Source organism: Phyllostomus hastatus, unplaced genomic scaffold (genome assembly GCF_019186645.2).
Source record: "Phyllostomus hastatus isolate PE091 unplaced genomic scaffold, TTU_PhHast_1.1 phas_contig_495, whole genome shotgun sequence".
In the NCBI taxonomy this organism is placed as follows: domain Eukaryota; kingdom Metazoa; phylum Chordata; class Mammalia; order Chiroptera; family Phyllostomidae; genus Phyllostomus; species Phyllostomus hastatus.
In genome coordinates this window covers 8,075,908-8,102,154 of record NW_025333895.1, presented here as the reverse complement: position 1 = coordinate 8,102,154, position 26,247 = coordinate 8,075,908, and the positions used below count along the sequence as shown (strand labels likewise).

The following is a 26,247-nucleotide window of genomic DNA, read 5'->3' as shown; positions in this document are numbered from 1 at the left end:
CTCCCCTCCCCGAGGGGGTCTTTTCCCTCTGCTGACTGTGGCCTTCCACCCACAGTCCGGTGCCCCTGTGTCCTGTGTGGCCTGTTTTGGGGGTCACAACCGAGAAACCACCGCCGGCTGTCCCGGCTCTAACAGCTGTGTGCGGCCGTGGGGGCGCACCATGATGCACGCACGCTGTGGACACGCCCTGGGTCTGTCATGGGAGCGCCGCCAGGCTCACCCCCCGCACACGTGTGTCCCACACACGCCCAGAGGCTCTGAGCCTGACCCCTGCGCCCTCTGTCCTCGCAGCTTCTGCCTGTGTCTGAATGGAGCCTTGGACGGCGCCGAGCCCCTGGACACAGCCGGCCCCCCGGAAGGCTGGCAGGGCACGCCCCTGTGGAGGTCGGCCAGCCCCGCCCTGGGCCCCCCGGGGCTCCGGGACCTGGCCGCCCAGCACCCGTGCCCGGGGCTGTGCATCTACCTGGACCCCGAGGAGGCCCAGCGCCTGGGCACGCCGGGCCCCCTGCACTTCCGGTACAAGCAGGCCCGGCTGCAGGCCCTGGAGACCATGGCCAACATCCTGAAGCAGCGGATCGACCTCCTGACGGCCAAGCTGCTCGGGTCCGAGGCGGCGGACGCCCCCGGGGGCCTGGCCTCGGACCCGCCACCCTTGTGCCCCGGCACCGCAGCCCCCGCACCGGCCACACCGGCCTGCCCCAGGGCCCTGGTGCCCGACGGGGGCAGAGGGGCCCCCTGGGACGTGCCGGCCAGGCTGCTGCCGTCTCCCGCCAGCTTCCCGGACGGCGAGGCGCTGCTGTGGAGCCCCGGCCGGCCCCGAGGTAGGGCCGGCACCGGGCCACGGCGACCGCCGGCCCAGGGGGCAGTTAAGGGAGCCCCACTTTCTCCATCTCTCAGTATCTTCTCCCCAAGGGGGGACACCGTGACAATATCACAGTTGTCGTCACCGAGGAGGTGACGTAGGTGACAGTCCTGGCCCCGGGCATGGCATGTACTCCGTTTCCCATCAGTCACAGCTGTTGTCACCGGCCCGGCTCTGGCCGGCCAGACGGCGAGGCTGCGGGGACCCTCCTGCTGCAGGGTGGGCGCCCCCTCGCACCCCTCCCCCACCACAGCCCCTGCCCTTGTGCCGACGACCCCCGGCAAGCGTGGGCCTGGTGCCCGTCTCTCCAAAGGTCTCGTGGAGGACAGCTGTTCAGAGCTGGACAAGAGGCTGGCGAGAAACATGGCTTCCTTCCAGGCCCTCCGCCCCTTGGCCGGGAGGTAAGCCCCAGGGCCCCCGGCTTGTCCCTGTGCCGTGAGCTGGGAGCTGCTCCTTGCACCCCCAGGGCAGGGCCCCTGCTTCTGAAGGCCGGGAGCCTGGCAGGGCGCAGCCGGGCCTGCAGGCGGGGGGGAGTGGTGGTGACACAGCTCCTGGGCCACCTGTGCTGCTGGGACGCTGGCAGGCGGTGGCTCTGACGCCCCTGCGGCATGGCTGTGTGCCGAGGGCCCCGACCCGATGCCCCGCTGGTGCGCGAGCAGGTCCCAGGATGCACCCTCTCCCCACGCTCCCCGCCTCGGTTCCAGGCCCCAGGGGACACGGTCGGCCCCACTCTCCTGTGTCATCGGTGTGACTCGCAGGTTGAGTGTGTCCAGGGCACCCTGACGCCGGTGCGCCTTCGTCCTGGTCCCACGTCCGTGTCTATAAGTTCGCAGGACCACCTGGCCACAGACCCTCGCACTTTCTGGGGGCTTCCATCCCCAGCGCTGGCTGTGGCCTTCTCCGGGGGCCACTTGACACAGGTCCAGGGGGCTTTTGCAGGACAGCCGCCGCCTGGCTGACGTGGGACCCTCCCCGGGCCGCCATGCTCTCTGGCCCTCTGGGGTGCCTGCACACTTGTGGTCTGAGGGGCCCCCGCTGCAGCCCCAAGAACTGTTCTTCAGCCCACTGCCTACCCAGCGTCTCCCGGCGGGTCCCCCACCACCTTCCTCAGCAGCCAGCCCTGGCACCCCCCAGTGCCCTGCCCCACCCAGCCCTCCTCCCCGGCACACCGCATGGCCCTGCGGGCTCTTGGACCGGCTCCTGCCCCTCTCACCTCTCCACTTTGAGACCGAAGCACCCCAGGCCGTGGTCCCCAGCCCGGCCTGGACCAGCCCCTTCCCCTTGCGTGGCCCTGTGTCCTCTGGGACCCCAGGCTTGACGGGTCAGAGCCCAGCCCAGAGGGCGCAGGCGGGCGGGCAGTCTCCAGGGGGCTGGCCGTGCCTGTTGTCAGTATCAGCCAGAGCCCGCCGGGGCCCCCTGAGACCGACGCCGGGGGCCCCTCACTACCCACTCGGCTGGCCTGTCCCAGCTTTGCACCCGGCGTCGGGGCCTCGGAGGGTGTGGTTCATTAACAGAGACCTGCCAGGGAGGGTGGGGGCTGCGGCTGGGGCAGCGTGGAGCCAGGAATGCAGGTGGGACAGTTCCGTCTCTGCGGAGAAGGGGTGGTCCCAGACACCCCCTCCCCAGTGGACTCGGGGGGTGGGGGGTGAGGTGTCAGTGTGGAGCCCAGGTCTGTGAGCAGTCACACCCGCCCCCTGCCGGCCTCAGAGTCTTCCCTGGGACACGGGAGGGGTGCCCGGCGCCTCCTCCGCCCAGCACCTCCCCCCGGAATCCCCAGCCGCCCTGCCTTCCTGAAGCCCCCTGGACCTCACCAGTGGGGGGTTCGGCGTTGGTCCTTGGGGGCAAGACTTGCTGCCTTCCCCACCCACCTGCTCAACAAGTCGGTTCAGTTGGGGAATCGAGTCGTTGCCACCAGTAGGGGGCAGCATTGGGCTGCACGACTCCACTTTGGTAGCTCCGGCGTGACTTCTCCTCCAGTCCTTGTGGGGGGTGTGGGGGGAGAACCCGGAGAGGTTAGCGGGCACCCGACATCTGCACCCAGCCGCAGAAGGCTGCTGAGCCGAGGCCCGAGGCTTACGGCCTCCAGGGCCCCCACCCCCGGCATTCCCACCTGCAGCCCTCCCTCTGCCCCCTCCCCCAAAGCCCTGACCAGGTGCCCCAGGCACAGGCGGAAGTCGTCCACGAGGTGGCCCGATGACCCAGCGCCCTGGAGCGTGGGTGTCCGAGCCCAGGGCCTTGCTGGCCCCTTGAGCGGCCAGGAAAGGTACCTGGGCTGTCGTCCCTTGTCGACCAGCAGTCACCACTCACAGCTTCACAGCGCTGCCGCTCTGTGGCCGCACCCCTGGTCACCCCTCCCGCGGCCCAGATCCAGGGGCGGAAGTCACAGTCTGCTCTGGGCCCACTGTCTGAGTCAGAGAGGACGGTGACCTCTCTTACCCTGCCCTTTCCCCATGGGGACCGTGGCTCCGTGGGGGGCAGAGCCAGCTTGTCCCCGGTGTCACACGCTGAGGACGCCAGGCTGGGCCCCCAGATGCCCGTGCACCTGGCATCTCGGGAGGGAGGGGGTGCCCAGGCCCCACAGGCCCCTGCGCCCCCGGGAGAGGTGTTCGCAGCCTGCTGTACAGACGGGGAACTGAGGCTCGGAGAGGGGGGACTTTGCCCGGGTCACACGGCCCGTGGGAGGGCAAGCCGGGATTCGGAGCAGCAGGGCCTGGGCGCGGGTGCCCATGGGTTTCCCAGCCCGCCCACCCTCTGGTCCACGGCTCTCCACGGCCCCCCACGGTCCCCCGGAACCGGCTGGAAACACACAGTCCCCGGCCCAGGGGCCTCCTGAGCCCGAGACTCTGGGGTGGCAGCAAGTCCTCTGGCCGGTGCAGGCGCACACCGAGGCCTGAGGTCCACCGGGGGCCGGCCACCAGACAGCCAGACACAGCCCCCGCGGCCCAGCGCCTGTCCCTGCAAATGAGGCTTTCTTGGTGCAGGGCCGCGCTCACTCTCACGGAATGGGGGGGGCCCGCGCCCGTGCTGCTGCAAGGGCAGGCCGGGGTCCTTCCCACAGGGCCAGGGACCTCGGGGCCCCGCTCTAGACAGTTGGGGGTGACACTGGCTCACTGGTTGGTGGCTATTGGTGGCATCCCTTTAACCAAGCCTTGGCGGAGATGGCTCCCTCCTGCCACCCGCTGCTCTTGTTGGCAGGCAGGGCTGGCATCCGAGTCCAGGGTCGGGAGGAGGGAGCGAGAGAGATCTGGAGAGGACCCCGCAGGGTGCCCCCCCTCCTCGCCCCTCATGTGAGGCCCTGCCCCCCAAGAGTGGGGGCCGCCCCCACCCCGACACCCCCAGGTCATCCGCCCATTGCCTCCCTGGCATCTGCCTCCTCAGCCCCAGGGCCGCTCACTCTTTCCAGAACACTCTTTTCCACATCATCTCCCCCTGTGAGTCCGTCAGCTGTGGGGGCGGGGGCCGGGCCCGGCCACCGCCTTCCAGAACAGCAGCTGGCACACGGCAGGGGCCTGACACACACCTGTGGCCTCCGGGCCGCAGCGGCTGCTGGAGGAGAGCCAAGCCCCGGCCCCGTCTCCATGGCCACGGGTCACTCAAACGGGCCCTGGGTTGCCGTGTGCCGGGAAGGCCGGGCCATGCACCCTGGGACACAGGCCCGGTGCCCAGGGCAGGTTGGCCTTGTGGCAAAGGGCACCCAGATCCGGTGCCCAAGGTGACTGTAGAAGCCGCCCCTCGGTTGCCTGTGCTCCCCCGGGGCTGCCGTCCCCCCGGGTCTGCATGTAGAGAGCCCCGAGTCCCTGCTCCTCAGACGAGGCCCCACCTAGCGGGGGGACCCGCGGGTGTCAGCCTCCGCAGGCCCCACCCGCACGCTGCCCTCCCGGCCCTCTGGGCGCAGGCCCTTCCCTCGCAGCCCTTCACCCTCGGGTCCCAGCCCGGGCACTGCGGGAGTCAGAGGGCCCCTCGGGCCGCGGAGCCCTGGACCCCCCCCACCCGCCCCTCCATGCTCACGTGTGTGTTTGTGTCCCCAGCTCACCTGGGGCGCCAGCGCCGCCGGACCCCACCTGCGGCTCCCTGTGGCTGGAGGAGACGCCGCCGCCACCGCCGCCGTGGGCCGGAGGGGCAGGCTCGGCCACGCCCTGGACCTCGCGGAGCTGCGGTAAGGGCGAGCCTGCCGGCTGGCTGGTCGGGGCGCCGGGGGCGCCCGGCGGGGACCCCCTCCACGGTCTGGCGCTCCGGCGAGGTGCCGTGGGGGCAGAGAGACCCTGCTCTCGGTGGAGAGCGCCCACGTTTCAGTATTAAAGTGTTTTGGAGGCTTTCAGGACCCAGCTGCCTCTCTGCGTGCGCTCTTGTCACGCCTCTGTGGTGGCATATCTGCCGCGAGGGACTCGCAGCCTACGTGCCGCCCAGCCGCCCGCCCTCCCTGCCTGTGCACGTGCACCGCAGGGGCGGGAGGAGGGACGGTGTCGGGCTGGGGGCGGGCGGCGCTGCCCGGTGAGCGGGGTGAGACCAGAGCCGGGGGCCACGAAGGGCACCCTCCCCACCACCAAGGGGAGAACCGTCCGTCACCGTTGGAAAGGACAGGGCGCCTGAACTGCGTGCACACGTCAGGTCGGGAGGGGGGCTGCGAGCTTCCCCACAGACCCCGCCCCCCGGGAGAATTCGGCGGGGGGCCTGGGTGCCGGGGCAAGGACGGGCAAGAGCCGGTGCAGGCAGCCCCCACCCCCGCAGGGCTGTCCCCGTCCACCGGTGCCAGCAAAGGGCCAGGTCAGAAGACCTCCTGAGGAAGGAGGGGCCTGGCAGGAGGCTGACCCACCACAGCCTCCAGTGGGGCCTCAGGACCCCCTGGGGGCCCACCCAGGCCTGCTGTGCCTCCCAGAGAAAGGAGTGGAGGCAGAGCTGCCCCGCCCCCCCTGAGAAGCTCCCTCCTGAGACCTCCAAAGTCTGGTCTGGGCGCAGCTGTGAGCTGTCGGCCAGGGCCCGGCAGCCTCTGCTGGCTGACCCCGAGCAGGCCAGGCGCCAGGCCTTCCAGAAGAGCCAGCCCCAGGCCCTGGCTCTGCCTCCAGCTGCCTCTCCTAGCGGCAGGGGTGGGGTGGGCAATGGGCTTGCTCCAAGTTCTCCGTCCCTCCCATTGCGGGGCTGGGCCCCCGGCTGCCCCCCCCCGTCCCCGCTGTCACGGGCAGGGCTGTCCTCACACCAGTCTCCGTGCGCGAACCGGGGTTCTCGGACGGGAGCCACCCTCGGGCCACAGGCAGCCCCAAGAGCCGTGTGTGAGCCGAGTGGCCCCTGCCTGCACCTGCAGTGGCCGACGGCAGGGCCTCGGGCAGCCAGAAACCAGTCGGCAAGCAGAACCCAGAGGGCCTGCGCTGGGGTCACGTCAGACACCACCTCCAGGAAGCCTCCCGGATAACATGGGGCTGGGCCAGGCACTGCCACCGACCGGGCTGCTGCCTGCTCTGCGGGCGTCGGTCTCCTGCGTGGGCATCAGTCTCGTGGCCCCAGGGCCACGAGAGTGCGAGGGCCTGGCTGTCATCGTGGCCCCGGCCCCTGGACAGTGCCTGTCACGGGTGGGGGGCCGGCGGGGGTACTTGCTGAAGGATGAACGACCTCCTGGACGCCGAGCACCCACGGGCGACACCGAGTGCGGGCCGAGGGGTCCCGTCGGCCTCGCCTGCCTCAGGGGCCGGTCCCGTCCCCATGCGGGCTCACGGGGCGGGAGCCCGATGCCCAGAGAGGCACCGTTCCCCGCCCCTGGGTGGGATTCAGCTCGGCTCTGAGTCGGTCCCTCCAGCTCCCACGAGCGGGCGCAGCGCCGTCCCACAGAACCTTCTGGAAAGAGGGAAGTGTTCTACCCTGTGGGCTCTCCTACGCGGCAGCCACCAGGTGCATGGGGCTCTCTAGCCACTGAAACATGGCCAGAGCGACGGAAGAGTGGGTCTTTGCGTTTTACTTCCTTTGCGTTCTAGTGGAAACGCCGTGGCCCGTGGGACGGCGGGGCTCTGGCTGCCAGACTCCGCGCCGCTCGGGGCCGGGACGGCGTGACAGAGAGCTCACCTCGTCGCCACTGTCCTCACCGTTACTAGCGATAGCGACAACATTTATCAGAACCTCTCATTGGCTCCTCAGCTACCGGGCGCTTCGGGGTGGCGTGTGGTGCTAGGTTCTCGGGGCTCCTCCCCAGCTGTCTCCAGAAGACTGGGGGACACCCTCTGCTCAGTGGGGCTGCCAGCTGCCTGGCCGTCTAGGGTCCTGCCCGTCAGGGCCAGCTTGCTCCATCCTGGGTCGCAGCTCAGGGGCGCCCGGCCCGAGTCTCCCTGGTGACCTGTCAGGGGTGCCGGTGTGGCCAGAGGTGACCAGCTCCGGGTCCGGGGGGAGGGTCAGCGGGCGCTTAGGCCAGCGGGCTCCGGAGTGGGGGGGACCCGGAGCCTTCTCAGGCTCAGCCTCTCCCAAGGACGCAAACAGAAGCAGGGGAGGATTTTCCCACCGAGAAGGGACTTCGGCTCAGAACAGACACCGCAAACCATTCCTGAAAGTGACGTCTTCATCCCCATGGAGGCCAGCTCGCTGGGAGTAGCAGGGGCACCCTGAGCACCGCCCCAGCGGCTCCGTGTGTGGCCGGTGGCCCGAGCCCCCGCCGCTCAGCCCGGCCGGGTGCCTCCGAGTTTCTCAGCTGCCGCGGAAACAGCCCCAGGAAGGGCCGGCTCTGGCCTCCTGCTCTGTGACCGCGCTCCCCAGGGGGAGCTGAGCTGCTCTGTCGTGGGGGAGGACAGCACCGTGGAGAGACACCCTTCTCCCTGCCCACTCCCAGTGGTGGCGGGGGAGCCATCAGACAGTCACCAGGACGGCCTCTCATCCTCAGGCCAGAGCTCTGAGCCCCAGGAGGGAGCTGGCCACGCCATCCTCGCCTCCGCCAGCTCCCACCAGGGCCCGGGCCGAGACGATGGCGGCAGGGGTCACGGGGAGGCACGCTGGCCGCCCCTTCAACCATGGATTCCCCCCAGAGGCAGCCGCACGGGGCTGGGGTGCACCCACAGCATTCGGGGCCCTCAGAGGTCGCCCCACCCCCCGCCCTTGGGGACCTACTTATCCCAGGGAGGCTGAGGTGTCTGAGCTCATGCTCTGGAAGAAGCCACAGTCCCGAGACCGTGGGGCTTGCCCCTCTGTGTTCATTTGCGCCCCCGGCCGGGTGCCCAGCAGGGGACGGTGACAGCCTCCGAGGCTGAGCATGCATGCAATCGCCGTGTTCCCCCCAGGTGGGAGCCTCCGCCTCCCCAGGGGGCTCTGATGGGCCACTGACTCGTTCCAGGTCACCCGGTGAGCACGTGACAAGGAAGGTCTCTCTGGTGACAAAGGGCCCGTCACCTCTGCAGACACCGGTCATTGCTGAGGGGCAGATCGAGGCAATGCAGCCGTGTCTGTCTCCTCCTTGAGGACTGCGGCCCCTCAGGCCCTCCCTGGACCTGTGGGGAAGGGGTCTGCTGGGATGGGGGCCAGCCCAGCCCCAGGAGCAGCCGGGACTGCTTCCCTGCAGGGCCAGGGGCGCTGAGGCCAAGCGGGGGACCCCGAGGACGCCCAGGCGCTCAGCCGCTCCCGCCTCTGCGGTTTCCGCAGGTCAGCCCGGCCAGCCCCGGCCCAGGCACGTCGCCGACATCCGGCAGAGGTCCCTGCGCTTTCTCCAGTCCCTGGAGGTGTGTTCCCGCCCCGCTCCCCCTCCCCCCGCCGTGTCAGACAGATGACAGCTGTGTGCCCTTTCGGCCTCTCCTGCGCGGGGCAAGCTGGGGGCAGCCTGTGTCCCCTTGAAGCAGAAGAGGCCCCAGAGCAGGGACTGAAGTCTCCGCTGCAGCAGTTCGGCGGGGGGGCGGGGGGGGGCTGAGAGGCGGGGCTGGGAGCAGCAGCAGGGGGGGGCCACACAACAGTCAGAGTATCCCAGAACGCCCAGGACACCCGGGGGCTGGAGGGACAGGCCCCGCCAAGAGTGCCACCCTTTGGGGGGATGCCTCCCGTTCTCGGGGGTGGCCCCACCTGGCCTCTTGGCTGTGGGGGCAGCAGGCTGGGTCAGGAGAATCCTGAGGCTTGCGCCCTCCCTGCAGCGGCACCAGCAGACTCGGGAGCAGGCACTGGCTCTTCTGCGGCAGCGGGCGGAGCTGGAGGTCTGGGAGACCCAGAGAGCCCTGGATGAGCTGCTCCTCAAACACCGGCTGGAGGTACCCGGCTGTGCCCCTGCCCCTCCCTCAACACCCCCCCACCCCGCCCAGGGCAGCGTGCCCACCTGTCCCTCCGAGCCCGTGGCCCTCCCAAGGTGGATGCGGCTTCCTCCCTGAGTGGGGGCCGCCTGCCTTTGCGGAGAGGCAAGGTGCGGGGGTTACAAACACGCTGCTTCCCGAAATGTGGGCCCCGCCTGCGCCCCAGAGACGGCCGGCTGCCTGCTGGAGGCCTCTCCACGGGCGACACGTGGACATTCCATGCACAGCAGGGACAGGAGGGTTTTCCCGCTAGGGTCCTGGGGGCTCCAGGCTGGGGCAACCGTCTGAGCCTCCCGCTCCCCCACGTCCTGGGCTCGTTCGGCGCCTGAGCCAAGGGCTCTCTGTTGGAGCTCCCGGCCCAGGTGTGCGGGATGCTCACACCTGGACAGGTCTGCCCGGGGAGGGGAGGGAAGGGCAGGGCAGGGCAGGGCCCCAAACCTCTGTGCCCGCACCCTCCATCCCCCCGGCAGACGGGTGGCACTGGCTGGTGGGGGTGGTGCACAGGGCACCCAGCCGGGGCCGGCGGGGGGCTGGTGTCTGCGGTCTGGTTGGACAGGACGAACCTTCTTAGAAGTGACTCTTGTCTGGGCCTTTGGTCTGGGGACCGTTGGTGGGATACTGTCGCAGAGCACACTCAGGGGACATTCCCAGAGAGTAAGGGGCACGCTGGCATGTGTCTGTGTTAGCACGTGTGTGCATGTGTGCATGTGTGAGCATGTGTGCACACGTGTGTGTGCAAGCACACCGGCAGGTGCCCCTGGACCCACATGGCACAGACACACCTGGCTGGGTTTTCCCATCCTCCATACCCCTCTTCCTGCGGCCAGCATGGGTGACTGCCGGGTGACTGCCATTCCTCAGGGGACTCAGGGCTGCGGCCCTGGCCGTACTCCGTCTGTGTCAGCTGGACACCTGCCCCCTCCCCTCACCCAGCCCTCTCCCAGGGGCAGGGAAGGAGCTGCCCCACGTGGGGGCTCCCGGTGTCGGAGACACACCTGGGCTGGGCTCCTTCCCAGCTCCCAGCCTGCCCACTGCCTGGGGGGCCACCTGCCTGTCCTCCCCCGCACATGCCTGTCCCCACAGAGGCTGATGGGGAACCATGCGGCCCTGTCCAGGCCGGGAGCAGCTTCAGAACCGGAGGGGCTGCAGGTGTGTGGGGACCCGGATCTGAAGACCTCTCAGAGTGCTGTGACAGCCGGACTGAGGTGCGTCCAAGCCTGGGGACCGGGGCCCCGCCTGATGCGGAAGCTGGGGTGCGGGGGTCTCGGAGAGGCAGGGGTGCCGGTGCTGCCGCAGCTGAGTGCCCAGTGCTTTCTCTCCCGGCAGGTCGCAGCCTGTCCTGGGCGGAGATGCCGCTGTGCCCTCCCGGGGCTCCGAGGAAGGACAGGGGAGGCAGGACGGCCAGCCAGCCTCTGCAGGTGAGACAGTCCTCAAGGCCAGCCACACTGCCGGCGGAGCTCACTCCCTGCATGGGCCCTGAGGGGGCCCTGAGGGTAGGCACACGGCCAAGAGGCCCAGAGAGACGGGGTGATATCCCCGAGGCCTCGCCGTGAGGGGCCACCGGGATTTGGAACGAAGTCTGTCTGATGCCAGAATTGTGAGTGACCCCTGGGGAACAGTGCGCCTGCTCGTGGGGCAAGCCGGGACCCCACTGCCACCCACACACCCGGGGACAGCGGGCCTGGGGACAGCAGGAACGTCTTTGGCAGACGCTGGGTGACACACCCCGGCAGCGGGGTCGTGGCTGAGTAAGGAAGAGCGTGGTGCGGTCCGGCCCTGTCCCCCCTGCCCTGGGGCCCACAGAGCCTCAGCCGCACCCGCCCCACTCCTGGCAGACCTCCGGAGGGGCCCTCGCCGCCTCCCCAGAGTCCCGGTTGCAGCCCCTCCGGGAACAGGGAGCCCCACGTGTTCTAGGCTCACCAACATGCCCACCTCTGTTCCTCCGAGGGTTTCCCCTGAGCCCTCTCTCGTGTGCTAGCAATACATACGCAGCTCGCCCCCCCCCCCACGGGGCTGGGGGCTGGCAGGTGAGGGACCCTGGCTGCAGGCGTCAGGGACGCAGGGCAGCCGGCCTTGAGCCCCGGCCCCAGTGGAGCTGGAGGCGCAGATGTGCGAGGCCCAGCCCAGCCCCACTCCGCCCTGAGGCTCTGCTCCCTCGGCAGGTTCTAGTGACTTTCGCCTGAAGCTCTTGTGTGGGCGCTGAGTAGGATGAGACTGGGTCTTCCCCAGAATCCCGTCTGTCTGGGCAGAGGCCCCACGCGCCCTTGAAAGCACAGAGTCCTCTGCTGCTGCTGGGTGGCGTGTGTTCAAGTCCACTCTGTCCCCCTGGGTTTCCCATCAACCACCGAGGGACGCGCCCTGGGCCAGCCCCGCCCACCTCGCCCCCGCGGATCCCGCCCCTCCGCGCTGGGGCCCCGCCCATTTCTGCTCACCGCGCTCTCAGTTTCTGCTTCGCGTACTTGCTGTTCGGGAACGAGTAGGGTTATCCCGTGCTCCTGCTGACCCGACCCCTTTATCACTTCTCGTCGGCTGAGCCTTTCCCTGGTCCTACGCTGCGCTCTGCAGTCCGCTTTACCGGATGCTGATCTCGCCACGCCCCCAACAGGCGGCGGGCGGCACGCCCCTCCCATTTTTTCCCACCTCTGTCCTTGCCTTCCCAGCGCGGTTCCTGTGCGCGGCGTATCCTCAGCCCTGGCTCGGTTTTTTCTCACCGAGCCCCGCACCCTCCGCCTTCTGGCTGGTGGCGTACGCGTGCGCATTTCATGCGTCCCGTTGATCCTCGTTTCCTTTCGTGCCGTCCTCCTTCCCTTCGTTTGGCCCGCTGTCGGGTCAGCGAGCGTCCTTCCAGGATTCCATCTCTTCTGCGTTGTTGGCGCGGGAGCGGCGCTTGTTCTTCCGTGGCCGCCGTGGGGTTTCTAGTCACACACCCCCCGCCCCCTGCAGTGGGGTTTCTAGTCACACACCCCCCGCCCCCTGCAGTGACGCCCGTCTCCTTGCGCGGAGCAGCAGGCTCTTCCGATCCGTCCGGGTCTCCTTTTCCGGACTTTGTGCAGCTGTCTTCACGCATTTTGCTTGACGTGTTTTACAAAGGCCACGGCATTATTTTAAACACTCAACAATCTTCTAAAAGTTAGACATACGTACATATACACACACACACACGTGCGCACATGCATCTGCATGCGTGTGTATAGAGACAAGGCCCAGCACAAATAACGCCCCTTTTTAGTGACAAAATCTCTTACGACAAAATCACAAGCTTGTTATTCTGTAACGTAACAATATGACGCTCAAGCACATCATCTTACGTTCGAGGTGAAATGTTCAAATTAAAACTATAAATTATCGCACCCGTATTATTACCCCGCCAACCACACTCAAGCAGATGTTACTGCTGCCCGACCCTCTGTGTGTGTGTGTCTGTACACATTTATACACACACACACATTTCCCCTGTGCCCCCTGCTCTCCGTTCCTCTGTGTGGGGCCTGGTCTGCTCCCTGGCACCACTGTCTGCCCGAGGGCCCCCGTGGACACTGCCGGTGGTGCTGTTCTGCTGGGGACGGCGTCTTTGGGCTTCCCGTACTCTGCCCTTAGATCGGAGAACCAAGAGGCTCCGCCGCCTGGTGGGCGGAGACAGACACAACCCCCTCCCACTGCTCCTCCTGGAGGCCGCTTCCCCTGCACCAGGGCTCCCCGAGGCGTGCCCCCCAACCGGCTGGCTGCCGAAGGTGCTGGGGGCCCCCCACGGCTCTCCGGGGTCCCTCTGTGCGGCTCTCTCCTCCGAGTCTCTGTCCCACCAGCTCCAGCTGCCCGGTCTCTCCAGACTCCCAGCTCCACCCCTCCCCCCGGGGCGGGGAGTGTGGGGGGGGTCTCACCTAACTGGCTTTCTGTCTCTCAGGGTGAGTGTGTAGAATCGCCTAGTGTGTCTGGAAACCCCTTCATTCACACTCGTGTGTGTGAACACTTATCTGTGCTCCTGCACACACACACATGCTTTTTTTTAAAAAGAGTTTATTTATTTATTTTTAGAGAGGGAAGGGAGGGAGAAAGAGAGAGAAACATCAATGTGTGGTTGCTGGGGGCCGTGGCCTGCAACCCAGGCATGTACCCTGACTGGGAATCGAACCTGCGACACTTTGGTTCGCAGCCCAAGCTCCATCCACTGAGCTACGCCAGCCAGGTTTTTCTTTCTTTCTTTTTTTTTTTAAGATTTTTCACACACATGCTTTTTCGTTCACTGGTTTTTAAAGTCTCTTCTCAGCGGGACAGTCCGCCCACAACCCCGTCCCCTGCACCCTCTCTCAGCAGGAGCGCGGGTGCGCACACGGCCTTGTTGGACGTGTGAGGGCTTGTCTCCGTCACCGAGGGGCGGCCGGCCCAGGTCAGGGGCCGGGCCGCTGCCTAAGCCGGGGGCCGGGGCCCTGCTCTCGCCCCGTCTGCTTGCTGCTGGGTTCCGGCTCTCTGGGCCTCGGTCTCCCCTTCCGTGGAGGTGAAGCACCTGGACGAGCCACCCTCGAGCCCCTCTGCCTTGGGTCTGGTCCTTTGCACACTCAGTGTGTTCACACTCCAGGACTTCACAGCAGGGCGAAGGAGACAGTCGCTTCCTTTGGCACGGCCGGTGAAGCCGTGTGTACGTGGGGACATTAAGTTGCCCCAGGCACCCGACTTCTAAGGCCCTCCCGCAGAAAAGGCCCTGGCACCCCTATGACACCCGACTGTGGCCCACTTTCTGTCCTCAGAGCCCGCGGAGGAGGGGAGACCAGACCAAGGCCTCTCCCCGTTGCTCCTGGCCAGACTGTATCCTGGGGACAGCCCCATCCACCAGGTACGGGGAGCCCTCCCCTGGGGGGAGGAGCGTAGCAGTGGGGTCCGGGGGAGGCCCTGGCAGCCGAGAGGAGGCCCAAGTCTTTGCTCAGCCACCTCTGTAAGAGCCAGCACGCAGGGCCTCTCCACGAGGGTCCTCGGCTGGGGGAGGCTGTGCTGGCTGCGGGCATCACCCCCCTTCCTGCTGCCCAGGGGCAGGGGAGGGGTTTGGGTGAGAGCAGGCTGTGCAGCAGGCTGCTTCGGGCAGGGCTGGCCCCCACAACCCAGGCGGCACATTACAAAGCAGGTGGTCTGGCCCACTCCAAACCTTTGGGGTATAAGCAAGGGCCCAGGTGTGATCAAGGCCAAGGTGGTGAGGACCCCACGCTGCCCTCAGGAGCTCACAGTTGGGGAGGGGGCACGCCACAGGGATGAGTGGGGCGTGCAGTCCAGGAGGGCTTCCTGGAGCCGCCAGCCTCCTCCCTTGGCTTGGGCGCACGCCACTTCCATGGGGAGAGGCAGGGCCTGGGAGCGGCCTGGAAGCTGGGCAGTGATGATGTGGCCTGGCCGGTGTACACTGCCCCAGTGGAGCCGGGCAGGGCCCCGGAGTGCCAGGCCCTGAGCTCTCGGGTGCCTCACGCTCCAGATGTTACAGCAGAGCCTCCGGGAGCAAGAGCTGCACGCACAGTACCTGGCCGCGCTGCTGCGCCTGCGCGAGAAGGCGCTGGAAGAGAAGACGTGCTCGGAGCTGGCCTGGCTGGAGCACCGGAGAAGGTGGGCGCAAGCTCCGCCCCCCCCGCCCGGGCCCCGCCCCCGCCCGCCCCGCCCCGGGATTCTAACCCCGCCCCAGTCCCTGAAACCCTTGGGAAACCAACTGTGCTGATCCACGTAGCATGGGTGTTGGCAGAAAGTAAATAAGGCAGTCAAGTAGCCAAGAATAAGCACGTAAATATTAAAGCCACCCAGAGCCCCACCCCCGAGCATACCGCTGCATATTTGCAGTCTGCCTGGTCCGCTCTTGCTGGGGGAAGTACGCGCACGGCTATTCGAACGGCGTGCGCCACAACCGCACAGACCGCCTATGACCTGAGCGTTCACTTAAAAGCCAGGTTCACCCGTCCGAGTCCCCACGTAACTGCCGCAACACCCAGGGTGCCCAGAGCGGCGGGACCAACCAGTTCCCCAGCCGGCCCTGGGGGTGCTTGTCCGGGACAGTTTCCTCCAAGCGAACTGGGGGAGGGGCTGCGGGGGCAGTGGGAAGGCCTCTGGTCAGCTTCCCGGGGTTGCCACACTGGCCAGAAGGGTTATTCCAGCTGAGGTCCTTGCCGGCAGTTTATAAGCTCCGGGGGTTCTCTTCGGTGCTCCCCGCCCCCCTTCCTCAAGGGACCCTCAGCTGGGCTGGAGCTCCAGGCTGGGAGGTGCTGCCCTCCCTTCGTCTCCCAGGCCCAAAAGGGGTGGGGAAAGGGACAGGCTTGGCCGGGGCCCCTATTAGCTCCCCCCCGATCTGCCCACACGTGGCCGCCTCCCCCTGGTGCCCTGCTGCAGAAGGGGGCGTGCCAGGTCCCCCCCCGCCCCCCGCCAGCTGGCCAGGGCTGGCTGTGTCTGGCTTTCCACACCCACGTGCCAGATGTGACGTTGGTTGTTCGTCTGGCCGCCCCCCTCAGGTGTCTGGGCAGCGAGGGGGGCGTTGCTGTGCTGGCAGCCTTGGCGGAGAGGCAGCGGCAGGCCCTGGGCGACCTTGAGCGGGAGCAGGTGAGGCCGGCTGGACCCGGGCAGCGGGCGGGTGTGAATCCTGGGGTGGTCACATGGCCACGGCTCCGGAACCCCCAGAGTCCCGAGCCCCCCCCAACACCCAGGGCTGCTCAGACATCTCACCTCTGACCCCGACGGCCCATCTGGAGAGGGGAGGTGGGGGGCAACAGGAGGAGACCCAGACAGAAGAATTCAAGTGGCATTCTCCGTAGGGGGTGGCGCCACCAGTGAACCAACCATGCAGCGGGCCTGCGAGGGGTCCAGTTATCGCGCGGCAGGGAGGGCGGCCCAGGGAACGGGCCTAAGGGCTCCCCGGTCTCCCGCCTGAGAGCAAGCCAGCCCTGGCTGGGAGCCTGGAGCTGGCCAGCGGCAGGGACCGCCCCCCAAACCTGGCGTCCTGTGTTGCAGGCGGAGATGCGGGGGGCGGAGTCTGGGGCCGGGGCCCCTGACCGCTGGGGCCTGGGGCCGCTACCCCTCAGGGTGGGTGTGCAGAGACCTGAGCGTGGGCAAGGTGGCTTTGCAGAAGGGCATGAGGTTGGAGACGCAGCAGGGAACAGAGGACAATGGGGACAGTTTAACGGAGGGGTGAGTTCAGAAGCAGGAGAGGCAGAGCCGTGTGGGGAGGGCAGGGGTGCAGCCAGTGTGTCCCAGCCCTGCTTTGGGAAGGACCCAAGGACAAGCACGCCGCCGTCCCTCCTGCCTCCTGCAGGAGCCCCCTGTTGGCCAGACCCCAGGGCAGCCACCGTGCACGGGGCCTCCTGGCCGAGCCGGGTGAGAAGGACAGGGGCTTCCGGAAGGGCAGAGGGGGGCCCCACCCAGTGCTGCAGCCGGCTGCCCCCGAGACAGCGGGTTCCCTTCCACGTGAGCCTCCGTGCAGGTGGGGTTATGGCTGACGCCGCCCCCCCCCCGCCCCCCGCCTCAGAGGGAGATTCGGTCCCTGCGGCGCAGTCCCCTGTCCTCACGCCACGACGAGAGGACCCTGCTCCTGCAGCATCACCGGGACATCCTCTCCGTGCAGAAGTCCTTGGCCCGCCTGCAGCGGGAGCTTCAGGCCACGCCCTGGCTGCTTCAGGTGGGCACTGTCACCTGGGCTGCAGGCCGGGCGGTGGCCAGGAGACGCTTGTCGCCCATCTGCTTCATGGGAATGTGCAAGTCCCTCGTGAAAACACTCCGGCGGGCAAGGGACTTGGAGGGGTACAGACGGAGGGCAGATGGGGTGGCCACCTGCGGGGGTGGGGCATGGAGGTCTCCTGGGCCGGGCTCGGCCCTGCAGGATGAGCCGGACCCCTAGTGGCAGTGGGAGGGGCTCCAAGGCAGGAAGAAGCTCGGGCCTGAGGGTCCTTGGAGAGGCCGGTCTCTTTGGGGGCATCCTCCGTCCAGTGCCCCATCCAGGGGGCGGGTGGGGTGGCTGTTTCCAGCCTGAGCTTCCCCTGTGCACTGGGAGCGCCGCCTGCGGGTCTCCCCCGCGGCTGAGGGTGAGTGAGCTGATTCCGTGGGGCACCGGCAAGGGCCAGCGGGTGCACTGCGGGAGGACCACCAGCGGCGGTTGCAGGGCTCCCGTGGGTCAGGCCCACCTGTTTCAGCCAGGTGCCTGCTTGTGGGAGCACACCCTCCACCTGCTTTCTGAAGCGGAGAAGGACCGGGGGTGTCCGTGCCGGCTCACCCTCTGCCTGCCGTTTCTCGCAGAGTTCCGGCCCCGACGTCCCGGCTGCCCGGGACGGGGACTCTGAGACAAGCCAGCCGCCGGAGGGGCCTGTGTGGGGCGCATCACACCCCCCGACGCCACACAGGCCTGGCAGCCCTGGCAGCCACCGCCCCTGCGGAAGCACCGAGAGCCTGAGTGTCCCACTGTGAGTGGTCCCAGGTGGCCCTGGCCTGGGTGCTTGCCACCTCCCCCCAGGCCCTAGCACTGCACCCCACGCCTTGTCACCTGCTCCAGCAGTGGCCCCATCTGTGGGCCGTGGGCCCTGCTGGTAGCTGCTGGGTGGGGAGGGGCCAGCCAGGACCTGCCTTTCTTTGCCCATGCACTAGACACCTGGCCACCGACCACAGCTGTCCCCTGGATGTGACTCGTGTTCCCCTCGTTGAGAGCTGCGGCTGGGGCAGGACACTCCAGGAGGGCGCAGCCTGGGGGGGCAGTCACCGCCCCTCTACCCTGCCCTGCAGCCTTGTCACCGAGCAGCAGGACAGGACATCCTCTGGGGCAACTTCAGCTGTGGACGGTCACCTGCAGCCTCGGAGGCCAGCTTGGGGACAGGAGACACCCACGGCCGATGGCTGGCCCAGCACCCAGGGCGGGCCGGTGGAGAGCGGCAGCCATACGGGCCAAGGTAACCGGGGGGGAGGGGCAGTGGCAGCCGGAGGACAGGTGGTCGCTCTGACCAGATACAGATGCTCTCGGCTCAGGGCACTGTGCCTGAAGAGGGTCCCTGGTGGCACCCAGCATGGTTTTGACCCATGATAACGGCACCCCAAACTGGGCTGGAGCCGAATACCTCCAGTACCCTCAGGCCGGTGGCCGTAGGACCCTCATAGACCCCTGGGCCTTGGTGCCCCACACCTGCCAGGTCCAGGGCGGAAGGAAGGTGTAGCAAGACGATGATGCACAGACGTGAGTCCCTGGGGCTTCTTGGCAGAGGCCCCGCGGTCCCCGCTTTGCCCCCACTCTGGTGGTCTCGGGGACTCTGCCGTGGTCAAGGCCTGTCCTTGCCCCGCCTTCTTCCGGAGGTTTTCCTGGGAATCACGTCAGTGACGCTCCCACAGCGATACTTTTAGGAGCAGGTAACCGCGTGTTTTTATACGTCCTCACCCGGGCCAAAACCACGTAAGTGCTGTGGCTATTTGGAATTAGGAGATTTTTCTCACGTGGCTGCAGAACTCCTGGACACTGTGTCTCCCCCGTCCTGTGCCCTGCGCTCTCAGCACTGACGGCCCCTCTGCCTCGCAGGGGACGCGCAGCCCGACCCCTGCCCCTGGCCGGCAGCGCCGGAGACCCAGGCTCTGACGGAAGGCCACGCACAGAGCTTCCGGGGCCGGAGCCCACATCCCCCGGGCGGAGAGGGGCCCTGCAGTCCCCAGGATGCCGGCGTGAGTGGGGGCCCGGCCTGGCTGGGCCAGCCCTGCCAGGCGGCTTTGGGTGGGCTGGCCTCATCCGTCCGGTGCGGGTGCTGACAGACCAGGGTCTCTCTGGTCCGTCCATGGGTGGGACACTGGGGCCCACTGGGAGAAGGGGGGTCGCCAGGGCCCTCTGGAGGGGGTGGTCTTTGGTCTTCACCGCGGTCACCAGAGCCCAGGGCTCTCTCCATGGCTGAGGGCCACGGACGGGTGCCAGCAGAGGCGGCCACACCCTGGCGGTGGCATGTCCTCCACTTGTCCCCAGCAGGTGGCGGAGGGCAGAGCGGGGGCAGCATCGGGGCTGGACTCTGCCGGCAGCCCTGAGGGCGCGGCGCCCACAGTGGAAAGCCAGCGGCCAGAGCAGCAGAGGTAGGGGACCTGGGTGCGGGGCAGGCTGGGCCTGTGGGACCCTCGGGCAGGGGCTGGGACCTGGGGCATGGGGATGGTCGGCCCACTGCTCCCTGTATTCTCGCCAGGGAGCCCTCACTCCCTCTGGGTGCCCCTCGCACTGGCCCGGCCCACTGTGCACCCTCAGCCCGCCCCACGCCCTCTGGAGTCTCAAACAAGAATGCCTCCTGGTGATCCGCCCGAGAGCCAGGGGTGGGGGCAGCAGGAGGGGCCCTCAGGGGCATGTCCCTCTGAGCCTCTCGTGTGGCCACCTCCACCCTGCCCTGATGTCGCGAGGCTGGGGCCGGGACCCCCCAGAGACAGGGCCCTCACCTGGACCTGCGGAGCCCCGAGCTCCAGCGTCACCGCCCCACCCCCTGTCGGGGTGGCCGAAGGCCCCCTGCAGAGACCCTGAGCCAACAGGAGACGGGGAGGGTGGGGTCCCTCCTGGGGGCACCCTGGACCTGCCCGCCACGTGTTTGCAGGACAGAGACCTATCAGCAGGAGGACCCCCACGGCCCCTCCTCCTGGCAGGAAGCCGCCCAGCTGACCACTTGTCCAGGTAATGTTCCACCTACTCCCCAGGGCCCCCACCTCCCTCAGTACCATCGAGTCCTCACTTAAGGGTCACCCCAGGACACTTCTAAATCACAGCCAGCCTCTCCCACAGCCAGGCTGGAGGGCCACCCGCTCCCCTCCCCTCCCAGGGTCCTGGCGGGCAGGTGAAGGACCAGGCGGACTCCTGTCTGGGACATCCGTGCCGCAAATGAAAACAGAACAAGACACAGACAGCCACTCGGTCTGTGAATGGCAGCCGCAGTGCTGAGCCGCGTCCCCAAGGCGCCCCAGCAATGTCCCCGCAGACGTAACTCGCTTCCCAGCGGCGGAACCACTTGGAGTCACAGGGGCCGCACTCGGGGGCCGTGGGCGTTTCCTCGGGCTGTGGCGGGGTTCTCTGGCCTCGGCCCACTCGCTCAGCTGTGGGGTGTGAGCTGCTGCCCTTCCGGCGCTGCAGGGACGTCGTGGGGACCGGAGAGTGTGTGAAACTGTTGGTGACGTCTCCCCACTCTCCTCTCTCTGTAGCTCCTGCAGCGGCTGAGGAGGCCACGCCCCCCACCCAGCACCAGGGCAGCGCCCTGCCCCAGCTCCCCGCCCCCTCTGGGACCTGCTCCGGGTCTTCAGCGGGGTCCCGCAGCTCCTCTCCCGAGAGCGGCCCATCCTGTCCCTCTCTCCAGGAGTTCCAGAAAGTGTCCGCTTTTCTGGTCCAGCTTTCGGAGAGCTCTACCTCCCCGTCAGACTGGGAGGCCGGGGACAGCCCGGATGCAGACCTGGGCTGGTCTGGAGGGTCTTCTCCTCGGGACTCTGGGGGGCTGCACGGGGACGGACGGCAGGAGACCTGGGAGGGGCCGGCAGGCCGTGGCACCAGCCCCCTGCACCGCCCCTCCACCGTGTCAGGCAGTCCAGAGTCGGAGCCAGGCCCCTGGCAGCGAGGCTGGACGCCGCTGCCCCCCCGTGTCCCCTCCCCCGGGGCGGGATCGGAGCTGTCAGAGGCGTCCAGCGAGGTCTGGGATGAGGACAGTCTGCGGGAGCCTGGCGCGGGCGTCCAGCCGGCCGCGGGGCGCGCCTCACCTGCCGGTGGCTCCGGTGACCTGGAGGATGGAGGGGCACCTCGCACCCCACTTCTGTCCCTGGGCCCTGGCGGGGGACAGGAAGCTTCTGGAACCAGTGGGAGCCGGACCCGTGGGTCAGACACGGGAAAGGCCGGCCGGACGCCCCCCGAGGCTGCCCGCACGGCTTTCCCGTCCGATCCCAACTCCTGCAGTGACTTGGACCTGTCCCTGTCCTTGCCTTCGGGGTCCTCGGCATCCAAAGAGGCGGATGTCAGCGAAGGACTGGAGCCCGGGCCTCCGCAGGCGTCCCTGGGCTGCCCCGAGGGGCCCTGGGCTGCCGGCCTGAGGGCGCCCGCCGCCGACAGGAAGCCCCCAGAGTGTCCTCCTGGAGCCGCTCGTCTGCCGGCAGCCCTGAGGGCTGGGAGCGGGGCACCCGGGCAGGCGGGGAGCGGCGCAGCCCCTGCGCTGGAGGAAGCTCCGCCTCCGTCGGCCGGCCGAGTCCTGCGGGAGATCCTGTCCCCGGTGGACGACGTGCTGTCCTATGGCAGCACCGACCTCCCGTCCTCCACACGCAGGGACGTGCCCCTCCCTGCTCTGCCTCCCGCGCCCCCAGCAGAGCTCAGGGCCACCCCCAGCCCCCGCTCAGAGGACTTCCCTTCCCCACCCGAAGACGCCCTGTGTCCTGGGGGCTCACTGAGCCCCCCAGAGGAGGGCACCTCCATCAACACCTGCGAGTTGTCGTCCTTGTCCGAGGAGGGGCCGCCCGAGGGACCGTCCCTGGGGCCCCAGGAGGCCAGCCTCTGCCTCGGGGCAGGCGGACGGGGTGGAAACCTCGGGGACCAACTGGGTGAATCCAGTTCTACTGGGGGGAACCAGGCTGTGGGGGGCCGATGGCCTGAACCCTTCAGCTGGCTAGGGTCCCCCTCATGGGGCGGGGCCGGCGATGCCCCGGATGGGATCCCAGGGCTGACGGTGCAGCACCCAACCCTGCCCCGAGTGGACTGTGTAGCTGGGGGGGCCCTGCCCACACCGTGGGCGGCTGGCAACCCAGGGCTGCCTGGCACCTGGCGGGGGGACCCGGCTCCTGCTTTAGACGCGGGTCCCTGCGCTGGGCCGCCCGGCGTGGACAGGACGCAGGTGGTGGATCTGGTGTCCACGGAGCTCACCCGGAGGATCCTGTGCGACACGCTGGCAGCGCTCTCCGAGAGGGCCGCGCCGGGCCGCCCGCCGACCGGAGAGCGGGCGGGTGCCAGCCGTGTCGCCAGGCCCCCCACAGCAGGGCCGGGCAGTGTCGGGGAAGACGGGACTTCTGAGGAAAGAGCAGACGTCCTCCGGTGACCCAGGGGCGTCATCGGCATCACCGTGCGATTGTGTGTGAGTGCACTGGTGTGTGTGTTTGTGCGTGTGTGTGCGTGCTGGAGGCCTCGGGGACTCTGGGCCTCCCAGGGGCGGAGCCGCCACTCGGAAGGGCTGGCCGGGGAGGTGGTCATCGGGTGCAGGGCCCGAGACCGGGCAGTGACCCCTGCACGTCCGCTGCAAACTGGCTCCGTCCGCATGTTTCTGGGCGTGGGGCCCACGGCTTCCCCCGGGCTCTCGAGGGGGACCCTGACCCACAGGGAGGAAGAGGCGGGAGGGGAGGAGGCCGCCACCCCGGCCGGGGAAGGGGCGGAGGGCGCGGACGTGAGGGAGACCAGTCCTGCAGAGCCGGGGGCTGGGAGCAGGCCCTGGGCACAGACCTGTCACCGTCCGAGGAGACCACGTGCCAGGACGGGGCCATCGGCCAAGGCCGGGAGAGGGAGGGCGTGTGGCTTTAGGGGCACAGGGAGGCCAGGGGCTGCGGCGGGCTGCAGTCGGGCTGCGGACGCCCGCCCCTTGGCTCTGCTCAGGGAGTCGTCAGTGCAGTTAGTTGCGGGAGTGTGACCTCTGGGGGCCGAGGGTTGCCTGCAGGCCACATGTCTGGGGCGGGTCTGCCACCCTGACGACGGCTGGCGACACGGGGCTCTCTGGCACCTGGTGGGGGGACCCGGCTCCCGCCAGGTGCCTTCCCTGTGTCCGGGGAAGTCACTTGTGGCTGTGCGGCCCTGCAGGTAGAGGGCGTGGCTGCTCAAGGGCAGAAGGGCACTTCCTCCCCACAGCCAGCCACCCTGCGGCCTGTCCCCTGGGTGGGGGGGGGCAAGGCCTCCCCCAAATGAGCTCCTCTGGACTCCTGGAAGAAGCGGGAGCCCATGTCCTCGTGGTGTCCACGACTGAACGTGTCTTCCGTGGCCCCACGTGGGCCTGGACCGTGTTCGGAGGTGTTGGCCGTGCTGCACCGGAAATCCACGCTGCAAGGCACCAAGGTTTCCGGTGCGGAACGTCAGAGACGGTGAACCGGGAGCAGGACTGAGGGCTGCCGGTGGGGTCTCAGCCGGCTGGGGGCAGGGCGGTCCTGGGGCCCGCTCGGTAGGACAGCGCCGGGACAGCTGGCCTCTACCCACGGGTCTCCACGGACCTTCACGGGCCAGCGCTGGTGCCTAACTGTGGGAGCCACCACGCAAGACACTGCCTGGTGGGCTCTGACTGGGTCCCTGCAGCCCCCCCCCCGCTCCCCTAGAGCAGGGCCCTTGCCACAGCCGCCGTCCTGACAGAAGCCACAGGACCCTTGGGCTGACTAGGACAACAGCAGACCCTTATGTCCCGTTTGCCCGTCCCCAGAACTGGGTCTCTGGGCCGCGGCGGGGGCCTGAGCTGCGTCTCCCCCGAGCACCCAGAAAGCTGGAGACTGTTCCTCCGGGGGGAATTCCCTGTAATTCATCTGTATCTCCTCTCGTTGACCATCTGCCTATCATCCGTCACCTCCCGTGCGTCCATCTGTCCGTCTGCTCTGATCTATCATCCGTCCACCCATCCACCCATCCTTTTCCAGTTCTCTTCTTGACCTGGGAAACCCCTGCTTGATGGGAAGTCCAGAGCCCCCGGAGCGGTGCGGCGGCCTTAGGAACGGCCGGTCCTGGCGCCGACCCCTCCAGGCCCCGGCTCCGCCCACCCAGGACCCCAGCCCCTCCCCCCGGCTGTAAGAGGGGATGTCACTCACATGACTACTTCCTGGGGAGCTCCGCCTCCACCACCTGGAGAGCCGGAGACCTCTGTCTGCAGGGCTGGCCCTCCACTCTGCCACTCGGGGAGCGCCCCGGAGAACACTGCGGGGGCCCTTCCCCAGGCCCTGGCCTCTGGGGCGGCCCCCCAGGCCCAGGCCCAGGCCCGCCCGCTCCCGTGCCACCGCGCAAGGCACCGGCTGACATTCACGTAGACGTCACGCCGGCTGTTCCCCAGTCCACCCTCCAGCGCAGGAGGAGAGGTTTGGAGCGGGCGGGGAAACGTGTTCATTTCTCTGCGCGCGCAATTTCCAACCAAATTTTGAGCTTCAGGGTTTATTTTTGTTTTATTGATTCCCTTCCAGTTTTCTGAACAAATTAGTCTGTAATTTTTTTTTTTTCCATTTACGGCTGACCCTTTGGGATTTATGACGCCGTGTGAGAGGAGTTATGTATTTCACACACGCGTATTCGGCACGGCGATAAATCCGCCGCGTGGAAACCCTGCAGATCTGCCTCCAGTTCCACGGTCCCCTGTCCGGCGGCCGCGTGGGTGGGCGCTGGCGTGACACCGTGGCTGAGCACGAAGCTGAAACCAGGGCCTCACGGCGTGACCTCACCCGGGTGACCCAGCAGGCCGCGGTGTTGCTGGGGGCATCTCCCAGCCTGCGGCCCCCTGTCCCCAAGGGGGACTAAAGAGAACCCCTGCCTCCCTCCCCCGACAGTGGCACCTGGGGGAGGCGGGCCATCAGGTGACTGGCTACAGAACAGCGTTCGCCGAGGGGGCGGGCATTTGTAATCCTGGCCCACGTGACGTGCGTGCGGCCGAGGGCTCCGGCGTTCGGCGGCATTGACCCCGCAAGCCTTCAATGTCAGGATCACTCCCTTCCAAGGCCCCCGCGTGCTCGAGTTGGCTCCGATCCCCAGTCACCTCTTGCGCCAATAAATCTTGATGCGTGTCTCCAGAGAAGTCATTATCTTTCATAGACCATGATTATTTCTCCGTTAAACCCCACATTTAATTTTCCTGCGATCTGTCTCTTTCAGCTTCCCCGCTTAACGGTCCCTCCTGCGTAAAACACCCATGAACCCGTCTCCAGTGCTCGAAATCCCAGATTATCGGACCAGTTTTACGAGACCCTTTCATTTCTTACTCCGGGGCCGTCACGGCCACTGCCATAAAACACAAGTGAAGGCCACAAGGGCCGCTTCCGGAGGGGCGGGGCCATGTGCTCGGGGTCCATTTAGTTGGCGTCTTCCCGTGCCCGGTGGGGAGGGGGCGTCCACTGCCCAAGCTGCTGGCCTCCCCGATGGGCCAGGCTCTCCTGCAGCTGGGGCCGAGGCCGTCTGGCCCGGGGCCCGAACAAAACCAGCCCCAAAAGTCAGCCCTGGTCCACGCTGGCTCCCGGGCAGCACCGAGGTCCCGGAAGAATGCCTCCAAGTCCCACATCCGTCCCCGAGGGCCTTTGTTCTACCTGTCCACACTGTGCCACCAAACACCAAACTGCTTCTTGGCCTTTGTCCCCCAAGGAGGCCGTCCTTTGCCCCAAGCAAAGGCCCCTCTCTAATGCCCCATGAACACAGCGGAGAGAAGCCTGGTGGCATTTGCACAACTTGACTGCCTGCCCCAGGGCTCGCCTCCAAGCAGCCCCATTTACCCTCCGAGCTCCAGACTCACACAGCCCACCCCTGTCCCAACACCGCCCTCATGGGCCCAAGACAAACTCTTGATTTCCACACTCTCCCCGGAAATTGCTCTCCTGCCCCTCCCCCGCGTCCTTCTCCTCCGCCAAGAGCAGCTGGCCAAGACCCTGCAGGCAGACACGTCCCCTTTGCCTCACACTCTGGATTTGATCCACCGCATGCCCCGCCTTCAAAACATCATCAGCACCACCACCCACCTCTTACCTGAGGGCCACCGTCTCTTGGGGGGCTGTGATGGCCCTTCCAGGTCTCCTGCCACCCCCTCCTGCCCTCCTGCCCAGCGGCCAGAACCACACCCCACCTCCAAGTCCTCCTGCGGGCACCGTCACATTCAGAGTCAAGGCCCTGGTCTGCAGCCTGGCTAGGGAGGCCCGCGCGGTCTTGCCCTCAGCTGCGCCTCCAGTCCTCCCTCTGCCCCCGCGCACTCTGCCCTGGCTATGCCGGCCTCCTCGCTCCTCTTCCAACGTGCCCGCCTCAGGGCCTTTGCACATGCAGTTCCCCCGCCTGGGCTGCTCACCTCCTTCCTCACCTCCTTCTCCCCGCAAAACACCTTCTCTGAGAGGCCTCCTCATTCTCTGCGTTCAGCAGTCCCCTCCACACCCCTCCCGTAACTGCTTTTTATAGCACTTCTCTCTCTCTCTCTCTCTCTCTCTCTCTCTCTCTCTCCTGGAATGCAGACCCAGCGGCTCCGCTTTGTC

At 67.8% G+C, this 26,247-nt stretch overlaps 1 protein-coding gene across 1 annotated transcript in view; it reads left to right on the top strand.

Annotated features, from left to right (window-relative positions):
• The window catches only part of CCDC187 (coiled-coil domain containing 187), a 43,818-nt gene extending 19,011 nt beyond the window's left edge, over positions 1-24,807 (top strand). The window contains exons 10-28 of the mRNA XM_045845918.1: positions 292-821; positions 1,176-1,263; positions 4,891-5,102; positions 6,254-6,500; positions 6,651-6,742; positions 8,471-8,547; positions 8,950-9,063; positions 10,186-10,307; positions 10,429-10,520; positions 13,845-13,930; positions 14,555-14,682; positions 15,573-15,660; positions 16,583-16,732; positions 17,347-17,502; positions 17,561-17,990; positions 18,608-18,747; positions 19,043-19,143; positions 19,647-19,723; positions 20,245-24,807. Of these exons, the coding sequence (XP_045701874.1) occupies positions 292-821; positions 1,176-1,263; positions 4,891-5,102; positions 6,254-6,500; positions 6,651-6,742; positions 8,471-8,547; positions 8,950-9,063; positions 10,186-10,307; positions 10,429-10,520; positions 13,845-13,930; positions 14,555-14,682; positions 15,573-15,660; positions 16,583-16,732; positions 17,347-17,502; positions 17,561-17,990; positions 18,608-18,747; positions 19,043-19,143; positions 19,647-19,723; positions 20,245-22,109 (4,795 nt within the window). The 3' untranslated portion in view covers positions 22,110-24,807. The remainder of the gene's footprint in view (positions 1-291; positions 822-1,175; positions 1,264-4,890; positions 5,103-6,253; positions 6,501-6,650; positions 6,743-8,470; positions 8,548-8,949; positions 9,064-10,185; positions 10,308-10,428; positions 10,521-13,844; positions 13,931-14,554; positions 14,683-15,572; positions 15,661-16,582; positions 16,733-17,346; positions 17,503-17,560; positions 17,991-18,607; positions 18,748-19,042; positions 19,144-19,646; positions 19,724-20,244) is intronic.
• The last annotated feature ends 1,440 nt before the right edge of the window (positions 24,808-26,247 follow it).